The 12,727-nt window shown below is 47.9% G+C and overlaps 1 protein-coding gene across 5 annotated transcripts in view; it reads right to left on the bottom strand.

The window, feature by feature from the left end:
* The window catches only part of LOC148318662 (cadherin-18), a 102,812-nt gene that overhangs the window by 22,593 nt on the left and 67,492 nt on the right, over nucleotides 1–12,727 (bottom strand). For all 5 annotated transcript variants that reach the window (XM_088282670.1, XM_088282673.1, XM_088282671.1 and 2 more), the window contains 3 exons: nucleotides 12,113–12,614; nucleotides 3,865–4,159; nucleotides 193–312 (listed from right to left, as the gene is read on the bottom strand). In XM_088282670.1, the coding sequence (XP_088138796.1) occupies nucleotides 193–312; nucleotides 3,865–4,159; nucleotides 12,113–12,355 (658 nt within the window). In that variant the 5' untranslated portion in view covers nucleotides 12,356–12,614. The remainder of the gene's footprint in view (nucleotides 1–192; nucleotides 313–3,864; nucleotides 4,160–12,112; nucleotides 12,615–12,727) is intronic.

Below are 12,727 nucleotides of genomic sequence, written 5' to 3'. Positions count from 1 at the left end.
TTGAGTATTTCGTTTTTCAACGACTTTATGTCATTAACTGCACGCTAGAGCTCATGGTGACAATTGCTAGGCCACGCCCCTTTTACAGGCACAGGTAATCATACATACATATATATATCTATAAAATTGTCTTTTTATCTGTACTTCTACTCGAGTACTTTTGCCAACCTCCGCTGTCGAGTTTAACGGCACCTGTTTTGGGGTCCACGGAGAAATATGGCTGTCCTTGTAGGATGCTGTAGACGATGCGGGCGCTGTTTCCGTACGTGGGGTCGTCGGCGTCGGTGGCCGTGACTTGCAGCACAGACGTGCCTGGAGAGAAAAAAAAAAAACACAACAAAAACAAAATGTTTGCAAAAGTCTGCCGTCATGACGTCTTTAAGATTGTGTAAGCATGGAAGTGCAGATACGTGCTTTCATTTCAACAAGTCAACCAAGATTGTTTTTTTTTCTTTTGTGACGTCCATGCCGACCTTTTCTGGAATGACATTTTTCCTGTCAAAACAACAACCCGATCGATTTTTCCTGATCTGCAAGCCGAGCTGTCCGATCCCGTTGCGATCGAATCCTGTGCGGGTACGGGGCTACTTTTGCCGGTGTAATTCTGCTTGTAATTACACAGCTATTTTTATTTTATTTTTTTTTTTTCTTGCTGCCAGCCGACAAGCCAGCAATGGCTTCTCCTGGGAACCGCGGCAATATTGAATCCTAATGTGATCCCGGTGTGATGGCGGCTTGACGCAGCGCAGCGAGCGTGAAGTCTATACCAGACGTGCACGACATCTCAGAACGGCAAGCACGTGGCATGTTGAAATATGCTGGGGCAATACATTTTGAAAAAGAAAAAAGGAGGAATACTGATTCGACTCCAATACTTAAATAAAAACGTAAAAAAGTACTCATTTGAGAAAAGAAAATTGCATATAATAAAGTAATAGTCACTCAAAAAACCTCTTTTATGAATTCATATTGAAAATTGTTGCATCCTTTCTGCTATCAAAATAAAATGTTTGTTTCAAATCAAACATGGTGAAGCGCCATTTCTCTGTTATGCTGCACACAAATGGAACTCATGTTCATCTCAAGTAGAAATGATTTGAAATCCAATTTTCTTTGTTTAATAAATAAGAAAAAAAATAACTTAAGTCCAGTCAAATTATTTGCTGCTAGATGATGTCTCACCACTGCTCTTTTTTCTGGTCATCGACCTTCACTTGAAGCGATGGCGCACCTCTGATTATTTATTATTTTTTTTTCTTCTTCTCTCCGCCCAAGACAAAGAATGATGGCGGCCCGCTGGTTCTTTTATTTGGTGTCATTGCGCAACATGCCTGCAAGCGATTGCGCACCAATCCAACGCCGGCGGCTGCCGCTCGGATAACGTCACAAGCTCCGTTAAGCCATTTGGCGAATAATCACATGACGAGGACGAGGATCACGTGACGCCCGTCAGAGCCGAACACCGTCCACCGAATGCGCCGATCCCGACGCCCGCAGTGTTGATATTTCTCGGAATATATTATGGATGCTGATATTTATTCATGAGATCGTATTTGATGGCAGACATTCAGAAGACGGGACCCCCAAGCAAAGCGCGCCATTTCGGTCGTCCAAATGTATTCCGACTTTGCCAAATGAAACGGCGTCACACTTTTGTGACGTCGATACGGCTGTTCTTTTCCATCCATCAAGATTTTGGGGATTTCCCAAAACGGAAGTCATTGACGCGTCTTCGTCCGCACCTGCGCTTTCGTTTGGCTAAACCGCTCAAAGCTCCCCATTTGTTACCTTGCGACTGCGCCGTCACGCGAGCTCACGGCAGCGCACGTCCATCTTGCCACAACCGCTCCAAAGGCATTTGAGACGCACGATTAAGAGGCGCTACTTTCACGGAGATTAGCCATGGCGAGGGGCGGGAAGACGCCGCTAATTATCTTCCCCCTTCACGCCACTTGACTTCCTCCCTTTGGGTCATCACCGGCCCGCCGTGGCCTCCGTGATTGTCCCGAGCACGACCGGCGTAGCCTCACTCGCGCCACCGCGAATCGAAAGGGATGTTCGAAAAGAAAGAAAGAAAAAAAAAAAGAATTCGAAAAAGTAGTCATCAAGAATTAAAGATGGTGGAAACAAGATTTAAAGATTTCCTCGGAAGAAACACGAAATAAACGGAAAGTTAATTGACGGCCACCGAGATGTGCGCCGATGGAAGAAGACGGAAGTGGATTTAACCGAAAATCCGTCAAGGGGATGGAAAATCAGAAGCAAACTGGCGGATCTCATTTCTGATATTTGCAACGTTTCTGGCTCCTCAATGCTTCGAGCGCAACCCGGGAGTTGTTTTTAAGAAACATCTCACAACGATCCAACTGCAATTCCTCTGTGGACGTCTTTAAGATGAAATTGAAAATTCAAGATCATAGTTCTGTAATTGCTTTTTTTTTTTTTTTTTTTTTTTTTTTGTCGTTGCTTGATTATTTTACCGGAAATATACATTGGGTATTTTTTCCTATTTTTTGGGCCCAAGTTGACTTTGTTGTTGTTTCCAAACGAGATTTTGCTTCGTCGTTGGCCAACTTATGGGACGACACTTTTTGACATCTACATTGCAGTTTGTTTGTTAATGTTGGGAAACATTTGACATTCCGAGAGCCGGCGCGGCATTTTTGCTGTCGCCTGCGTGCTCCTCGTCGATGTGGACATGAATACACATGAGAGCGAGCTGGCACGTATTGACCGTATATTAAGAGGGCGCCTGCGGCTGTGTTGATGTTTGCATAATTAATGGACATCCGTTCCACGTGGATTCATTTCTGCGGCGCGACTTGGAGCGCAAAGATCGCCGCCGATCACCACATTTGCTACTCGGGTGCATTTCAATACTTGAATTATCCGCCGCATTTCGCATGATTGAGATATTTGAGGAGAGAAAAAAAAAATGGGGTGCCTCAAGGTTGCGTTCTGAGTCCTCTGCCGTCAATTCTTCGTTGCAAACGTTCCATTTGCAGAGCGTTCTTTGGTCGTCGCCGAACAAAATGAACAAACCGAAACTGCTGTCATCCAAAAGGCCCCGCAAGGACTTTCCTTTGAAGTCGACTTCAACAGAACTGCCATCAAAGTGGTTCAAGGACATTTTTTTATCGTGCCTCCATGGCGAGCACAAAAACTTGTGATCTGTTCCGCCGCGGACAGGAGGAGGATTTAGAGGGTCATCCACACACAACAACAAAATAAAAATGTCTCGACTGGAGGATGTATTCACAGCACGCCGCCGACGCAACACTGAAATACTTATTCAAAAAAAAAAAAAAGAAAAAAACATTTTACCGCCTCCATGATTCAATTTCTTCTCAGAGGCTGCACGGAGATATTAAAAAAAAACGGCGTCTGGGGTGGACGACGACGGGAGCACGTTTGGCGCATTCCCCGTTGTGGATTTCGAGGTTGCTTCGCAGGGGGGCGTGGCAAGCAAGCGTACCTTTTTAAAACATTCGCAAAACGTGCAGCGGCGATGAAGCCGCTGGAGCGAGAAGAGGACCTCTTTTGTTGGCCGCAGCCAAAGAACAAAAAGAAGTATAAAGAATTGATGCGCTCGCCACTCGATGCATCCGAGGCGGAGGGAAGCTTTTCTTTTCACGTCCTCGCTATGCAAAAGTGCTTTCCAAAGGTCTTCCCATGTGGGACGGCAGAAGAGTGAGAGGAGCGGCCGGCTAATTATATCCCGCATCCCATTTGGTCTGGAGGGCGAAGGATTTCACTCCAGTCGGACTTCCTTTCAGACTCGGCACTTGATCGGCTAAAATTTGCGAGAAGACTCCACTTGATTGGAGATTTGATTCGCGCGACACCGACTTTGCGTTGACTTACCCACGTCTGACATTTCGGGCACGGTGGCGACAAAAGGTCCGTCGGGGAACTGCGGCGCGTTGTCGTTGATGTCCTGGACTTTGATGATGAATTCCGACTTTGGTTCCAGCGCCTCCTCCGTGTGGCGGTCCAAGGCCTGCGCGTGCAGCACGTAGTGCGACTTCTTCTCCCGGTCAAGGCTGCGGGTGGCGTGGATATCGCCCGTCACCTCGTTGATCAGGAAAATGGTCCCGGCGCCCTCGCCGCTCAGGATGTAGCGCACCGTTCCGTCGCCTTTGTCCGAGTTCGAGTGAAGCTGCAACGGAAAAAGATGCACAAGAATGAATTTTTGCGCAGGATTGACGGAAATCGGTCCTGGTTTTGGACTCGGATGAGCCTCCGACATCTCATTGGACCTCGTCCGATGACAGCTCCAACCGTCAATTTTCTTTTGAAATCTTTTTCTGACAAATGATGCTGATATCGAGCGGGATTGCTTTTAGCGACGGACAACCAGCAGAACTCACGTTCGTTTTTATCGGCATCAGATTGGACAAACTTGAGCAAAATCAATTGAGGCGACAGTCGTATTGTCCAAAGCGAACAGCAAAAAATCCGTTTCGGGGAGTTTTGCACACCGCCAGCTCAGAACGACACACCAGTACGGGCAAAACGAGGACGTTTGTTATTAAAGTGAGCGGCAGCCGTCGCGGGGCTCACATTTGACAAGTCGATGGATTTAGGAAGACAGGTGTGGAAAATACGCAGTTTAAAATCCAACATGGACTTTTCTTCAACAAGAAAGCTCCACGTGAGGGATTAAGATGATGTTGGATTTGGTGGACTTTGTTGATACCGAAAGGAATTGTCAGGCGAGTGGCGGCGTTTTCCTTTCAAAGTGGAAACAGAGAAATAATGTTGAAGCTCTTCTTTTGTCGCGAGTGAGCCAAGCCCAAAGCAAAGTAATTGATTCATTTATTTTTTATTTGATTTATTTTTTTAAATCACATCCTTGAGATCTCTAAGTTGGGGGGCGCTATTTGTGCATTGTTCTGAGCAATAAAATAAGTTAAATTTAAAACCCCAAAAAAAGTGCTGCTTCCACCAGGGAAAATTGTTCAATCATCTATTCGACATTCGCATTTTTTCGACACCCAAGACGTCGCAAATCGAAGCCACTCAACTCGTCATAATGCCTCCATCGTCATGGCAACACAATACGAGCCGGTCTGTGGCGTTGGCGAATATCCACGAGGCCCCTCTAAACTCGCTCATTTCAGCAAGACAAGAATTTTGTTGTTGAGAAGAACCCACCTGGAAACGGTTTGAAAGTGTGAGGAAAAATGCACAACACGTCGTCTTCAATGCATTTAAATGAGCCAGCGCAAAGTCGCACCCGTTGCGTGGGTCCCTTTCGTTTATTGTTTTGGCGGCACCCCGCAGCGCCTTTCCGCTGAATTATTCCGCTGACGCCGAGCTCAGTCGACACACGTCTTCGTACTCGAGCGTCTCTCGCACACGCACGAGATCCTCGGGGACGTTTTTGTGAGAAGTTTAACTCTAATTGATACCAAGAGGATTAACACGTTTATTCTCTAAACACTCTCAGGGGTGGGCAAAATATGGCCCGTGGGCCGGATGTGGACCAGACTTTTTTTTAATCCCGCCCGCTGAGAATTGACATAATCAAGAGTCCTGAAATACTTTTTGAACCACTTTCTTTTTTTTTGTGACGGGTTAATGATTTGACTACAAAGGGACCAGGCCCAACTCTTTTAAAAATCAAACAAAGGCCTCAAGCACAAAAGTTTGCCCACCCCTACTCTCTGTTTTGACGTGAAATACGTCTCTTTTCAAACATGCTGGTTTATTTCTCTTCCTGGTGGCGTTTTTGGCTCTCCTCCACGCACCTCCGTCTCATCCCTAACGAGCTTCACGCGAGTCTTTGGAGAGCCCGGAAGATAAACATTGGCGCGGCCGTATCAATTATTCATGTGCTGGAGATCAAACTTGAGGCTTCCTCACTCTTTGAAAGGCACTTAGAGGCGGAAAGAGGGAAGGGCGAGCGAAAAACAGCAAGATGGCGTGACGGAGGGCCAGATGAGTGCGTAATTACCACTTTGGCTGCCGGGCTGACTCGTTTTCGAGCGTTCGGGGTGCAAATAAGGCGGCCCCTCCGAGGCTCAGTCACCTGCGCACCACGGAGGAGTGCTGATAGAAAATGAAAAGATTAGGAGTGCTCGGAGCTACGATCCGCTAGGTGCCTCGAGGCCAACGGGCTGCGCCGCCATTAAATCTACGGCTCAAAGCATTATGTGTGCCGCTGACTGCCAAGTGTGAAAAAAGTGCAAATTGAAGCTACGCTAACGGTGGGTGTCAAGTCAAAGTTTGCTGCGGTCATGTTTGGTGGTTAAGGCTAAGCGATTGTAAAATAACGGTGCGCCGCGGTCATGCAAGCGGCCTAACGCTAACACGGCAATGCTATGTTTTCACTCCGTTCCGGACAAATAAGCAAACGGAGGCTGAGGCGTGATTGTGTTTGCTAATCAATGCTAATTGTTGTCTGTAAAAATGAGTTTTATTTTGAGACCAAAGTAAACTAGAGGTGCCTTGTGGTTGTGTTAGCGGGCTAACGCTAACTATGTATCGCTAGCTAACGCAACTAAAGGTTAAGAACACTTCTGCTTTGTTTTTAAAAAGCAGTTAAAAATATATTTGTGTTGGCATTCACTCAAGTAAGACTGCATTTTTTGTTTTCATTTTCACATGATTTATTTTTGTGTTAGCTCACCAATGCCAATTGAACGCGTATGTGGCCATGTTTGCGGCCTAATGTTTCCAAGTCGGGAACATCGGCCCCCAAATTCGAGTTATTTAAGACATACGGACGTCTGAACAGGCGCACTAATCATTAGCATTCGTCATTAGCACCAGTCATCATGAGCAGCAGTGTGCCGCGTTCCCACAATTCCCCAAAAGCGCCGTTATGAGCCTGACCTCGCTGCGCTTATTTATGTCCTTAATCACAACTGAAACCAAAATGGACCGGCAGCAAACTTTCTGTCGCATTATTTCAAATCCCGGCGATCATCCGTCTGCGCGGGGCGCCCGACACGGGGGTGATTAATTTTGCTCATGCAGAAAATTTCACCAGTGCCCAGCAGAATGCTATTCGCTTTAAACGAGGAAATAAAGTCAAGGCAGAGAAACAGGAGGCGGGAAGAATGAAGCGCACTCCCCGTCGACATAAACACCCGCTTGAATTGTACGTCGACGCCATATTGGAGGTGGCAAAGAAGAGCTGCATCCTAAAGAGACACGCCTGCCAATTTTCATAGTCAAATGTTCAGTTGTGGGGGCATTTCCAACTTGCCGTGCCGCTAAATATCCAGCCAGGCGCTTCTCGGCCTCCACGCGTCCGTCTCATCTTTGTGATCTACGCGCCGTAGCGCTACTCGGCGCCGTTATGTCCTCTCGTAAAGAGGCATCATCTCCGGCGCCAAAGTCGCAAAAATGGGTAAGTACGCCATCAAAATGGCCGATGCGCTCTTACGACTCTGCCCCAAAACTCAATTGGACAAACTGGACAACAACATCCGATTTGAGAGAATCGCAAAGCGCTGGGATGTAAATAGACGTTGAAGACCCGCCATTCACTCAACGGGACTACTTGGCTCACGCTTGGAATTTGTGGATTATTTCTGGCAAGAATGATTCACTAGCTGTCAACTACGTTTTTTTTGGGGGGGATGGGACGAGAAAAGTTTTGGCCAACTGTGGGAGGGAGATAAAAACTAGCACCAAACTATGCTCCCGTTAGGGAGGGGCACAGTATGCATCTGGAAAAAAAAACATTTTGTTTAAATTAATACAATAATTAATATATTAATGAATAAATCACTTTTATCTGACCGATTACAATTGTTCAAAAAAGTGGGCAAGGAGAGCGCCACTGCCAACTACTGGAGTGGATGTGCAATTACACTTAAGGAATCGTGATTGACACGAGCTTAATACTTTGTGGAGGAAAACAAACTGGAGCAGTCGCGGTTCGGACACTTGATTTGTTTTAGCAATTCAATAGAAAAGCAGAATCCGGTGCTTCGACATGCAGCGTGAACGTCGTCTGGTGAATTCAGCAAAGAGGCAAAAAGTGAGCGAGCAACTTTGAAGATGTCGCCGGCACTTTATTACGGTCGCTCGCTGGGCCGTCACCAAGGAAAGAAGTGAAGCGGCCATTCTGTCAAGAACATTTTTAATCCCCACGAGGTGTCCCCGTAATCCCCACTGACACCTTTCCGGGAGGGCTGACGCATTCGGGAAATGACAGCTTCGCCACCGAGTCGGCGAGCTTTGGAGGAATGATGGAAGACCATTTCGGAAACGAAAACGAAATGTCTCCAATCGAGCCGCTTTTAACGAGTCAAATGCACTTCAACAAAAATCGGCCCGAGAAGAGGACGGAGATTTCATTTGATTTTCGCTTGTTTTGATTTTTTGGGGGCGGTGAAGTACGACAAACTCAAGTCTCGGTGGATGGGCCACATCGGTCGGACGAGGTGCATCGGCCGCCGTCTTGTGTCGTGTTCCTCGGCGGAGAACTTCACAAAGGAGGTGACTACAATGTTTTATTCATACGTCGTGAAACGTGTAGCTCTGTGACAGAATCAGGCAACTGTCACGTCACGTCGTGTCGCGTCGCCGCGCGTGCAACGCAGCGGCCCGGAAGACAACACAACACGGAAGAAAAAGAATTGTCGTGTTTGACTGCGCGTATGTAAATAGGAGGAGGAGGAGGAGGAGGAGGAGGCGCTCAGTTGGGCGCCAGTGGCAGACAATCTTCGTCTTCAACCTCGGAGCTTCTTCGCAACAACAAAAGCGACGCGACAGAACCTCGACGCATTTTTGACGATGCCGAGAACAAAGAGAATGTGAAGAGGCAATTAAGAGGCTGGATTCCCGTTGCAGGTGTGAAATGGGAAAAACTTGATTCTCTCAACAATGGCAGGAAAATAAATACAAATCAAAATTCTTTGCGTTGACGACCCCAGAACAGTCGAAAGGCAGTCGGTCTTAATCCACATTGTTTTTCTCGCACATCTGAGGCACCATCGTATTTAATATTTGTGCCTCTCAATTTTTCAATACAAACATGGTGAAGCGGCATTTAGCTGTTATGCTGCTGGCAAAGTTGCCAACACAAGTCAAGTCAGTGCCAAGTGTAAATGCTTTTTTTTTTTCAACTTTCCTTTAATGAAGTAATTTTTTTTAAATTTATTTATTTTTTTTACAAATTGCAGATTCACCAATATGTGCCTTACTGACGTCATATTTGCATCGTATGGAATGTAGCATGTGTGTCTAATGTAGCATATTTAGCGTGGACTGCTAATGTGCCACATTTCCAGCATCCGATCTCTCCGTAATTAGTCGTGATCCAAATGGAATCGCTCTCTCCCTTGGCTCGCAAAGTTGCGTGGCGATGACTCAAGCCGTAATCCCAACAAACAAAACAGCAGCAGCTCCTTGACGTGGGTTTCAAAACAAATCCGACGCGTTGTGCCGAAAGCAATCTTTGGCTAATTGAGGGTCCTCCTGCCCCGCCGGCCGCGTAACGGCACCGGCTCACATAATTAAATGTTTTTTTGTTATGATTGGCGCTAACCATCTGGAGGCCTCGTCTATGAAAACACGCGTGTCAAATTGATTCCTTAATAATGTTTGTGCTCCTTCCTGCCGCTTTATCATCACTCAGGATGAACCGTTTCTTTTTTTTTTTTTTTTTTTGCTTCCATCAACATCTGCACGCAAACAAATATCGACAAAATATGCAAACTCCATAAATTGATTGACCATCAACCTGAAAATGTTTTTTTTAGCCAAGATCGTAACTCAGTTTACGAGGTGACGTCCTGAAACTAAATCATTTTTGGGCCGGACAGGTACAGAGATGACGGCCAGAGGGTTTGGAGACTGACCGGCAAAAAAGGGTCAAGTGCCCAGCTCTGGAAGTAATACTGCCGACGGGACGTTAAATGATCTCAAATGTCATTTGATTCTCTTCGATTTTACTCACTGCAATCGCACTTTTTTTTTTTTTAAATCAACATCTGAAGGACACACGCGCGTACATGAGCGGCTTTTTCCTCACACGCTTGCGGTCGAGCACGGTTGAAGTTTTATCAGCCGTCGGCGTCAGATCCTCGGATGTATCTGCGCTTATCGCCAAGCTCGTCCGGGGAGTTGCGCGCCGACGAGAGCGACACCATCAAAACGGCTCGCGTCGCCGCGTTGGAATGTCAAACGGGCAGCCGTCGCCCGATTCCATCGATGATATCGAGCGGGGGACGCCGGCCTTCGTCGTCGGGGGCCCTGAGACGCTAAAAGAACCTCCAAAGGAAGTTGGATGTCGCTATCCTCCACGTCAATGCGACAAAAGCTCGACGCTGTCAAAAGAACACGTCCTCTCCGTCAATCCGAGCAACGGCAACGTATTGTGTGAGGTCATGGTGCAAAAAAAAAAAAAAGTCGTCCGCCTATTTCTTGCTGCTCGCCAGCAACTGGCCGCGGCGTGATTGCAGAGTGGAGGTGTTTTGGGAAGCCGCAGACCGCAGAGTGAGTTGCAAAGTGAGCTCGTCGAGGCTCCGAAAAAAAAAAAAAAAAAAAAACAGAAAAGAAAAGTGGCCAGTGCGGTGCTGACTCAGTAAGTGCGCACGTCGAAAACCTTGCAAGGCTTACATCAGCGAGAGCCTCGTGAAAATATGGCGTCTGGTTTTCACTCGTTGCTACGACACGACGCCCGGGCCACCAACACGCAACTTCTGCACGTCTGTGCACGGACCTCTCTGACGACGGAAATATGCTGTGGCCCGAATGCGAACATATTTCAAACGGCGTTATGTTTTTGAAATTTTAATTTAGTTCCAATCTGGGACCAACTACAACGATCGCGGTTGTTTTGACGGCAAAGCACCACCGGGACAATTTGACTCCATTTTTGTTGAACAATCAAAAAAGCCTCGTCGCAGCGAACGCGTCTCTCCGATGGAGCCTGACGGAATCTAGTCCGTTTTCGGTGTGTTGTTGCGTCACATGACGTTAGCAAAAACACGCTTCAACCTTCCTTTGCGGTTTTCCCCGCCTGGCAAGGACACCCGCCCGCCATCCGTTGATTCAATAAACAGACTTTTGAGGCGGAAAGTGATATTTGCACTTGCTGCCTTTTCCCAAGCACATCATCCCGCTTTTCTTTCTTGGCCGCTTCCAAAAGACGGCGGAATGCCGACATATGTGCAGTCACTACGCTGTCTCTCTGGCTCTGGCAGCGCAGTTGAGGGGATTAGCCTGCGCCTGAGTGCCTCGAATAATGATCATCGCAGCGGAGAAACACATTTTCACATTTGGGGAGATAAGGGCGGGCAATCTGCAAAGCAAGAGGACTTAAGCGACTCCCCGCGGTTGGCGGCGGAGCCGACGCGATTCACGACGCGAGTCACGACCGGTCACGTGGACAGCGACAGCCACTCGTGTCTTTGCAGCACAGCCAGGGACAACTTTTTAAATGACATTCCGTGCAACCGAGCCCGCTGGCGTCCTCCGCCGCCGCCGCGCTTCATTTCCCGCCGCCAGATCAAATCTGCCGTCATTTCCCGCAGAGAGCCCGGGTTCTAATCATTCGGTTTTCGGATGTCCCCGCGTGGAAGGCTACTCTTCCTCGTGGCGCGGCATCCTCATGAATCACACGGAATAAAACATCGGCGGCAGTCTTCTGCCGGTTGTGCTAACGATGGCACAACAAAGAAAAAAACACATCGGGCATTTCCACTTCACACGAGAAGGCGGCGGCGGAACGCTGACGTTGCCGTCGACCCGAGCGCATCATGTGGGCCGCCTCGGCAAAAATGAAAACGTGTCAGCGAATGCCAAGTGTTGCGGCCCCGGAAACCGGCGCAGACGAGAGACGGGAGGAGCCGATTCTCTTTGCAGGCGTTACGATTAACACGATTCCTGCATCTAGACTGGATGAGACGAGACACGTTGACCGGGAAAAAAAGTCAGAACAGAACATTTTGGATTTGTTCTTTCACCTGCTCAAAGAGTAAAAAAGCTTTTTCGTGATTGATTAATGACTCCTTAACCGGTGTTTCTGGTTTACTCTTGTTTTTCGATTCAACACTTCTACCAAACATTGCGACGTTTCAAATGTCAAAACAGGTCCAAGTTAACTCGTTAGAATTCCGTTGAGAATTGACAGGATCCATCTCCTTACCTTCCCGACGTACTGCTCCTCTGTCCCCATGTGTTCTTCTAAAACAAAGAATTGGTTCCAGATCCAGCCGCGTTTGGGCCGGTGGTGCACCTCCGTCTCCCCGTTGGCCAGCTTGCTCTGGTTCCTGCCGGGGGTCCGGGCCAGAACCCTGGGGGGCAGGTGGTGGCCGGCCCCGTGGGCCCTCTGGATGAAGCAGAGGCAGACCAGGACGGGGCAGAGCCCGCCCGCGCCGGGGATCCTCATGGCGGCGTCTCGCAAGATTATCCCAGCGCTCCGAGACCGGAATTTCCTCGCAGCCGCCACCGCTGCCGACCTCTCCCAAGGCAAAACTTTAAATCCCAATGAGGAGAAGAGCGGTCCCAGTAAATCCCAGAGAGGTCATGGTCCAAAATAAGCGGGGCTACTCTTTACATTCTGGAGTTTCCCAACTGAGCCACGGACGCAGAGGCGCGGACGATTCTAGTCGTGGAGGAGGTTAATCCCACAAGCCATCGTGGATTTTCTGTGGGAGAGAGCCAAGCAAACGTGGGATTATCACTCAAGGATCATTCAAGACCAAATGAAACAAACCCAACCCTTTGTTGAAACCCAAATTTGCTTGACACCCGAACCAAG

This window comes from Idiotropiscis lumnitzeri, chromosome 19 (assembly GCF_059441095.1).
Source record: "Idiotropiscis lumnitzeri isolate Australia: NSW breed Sydney's pygmy pipehorse chromosome 19, RoL_Ilum_1.0, whole genome shotgun sequence".
NCBI lineage: Eukaryota > Metazoa > Chordata > Actinopteri > Syngnathiformes > Syngnathidae > Idiotropiscis > Idiotropiscis lumnitzeri.
The sequence above is the reverse complement of the archived record's forward strand: the minus strand, read 5'-3'. Positions and strand labels throughout refer to the sequence as shown.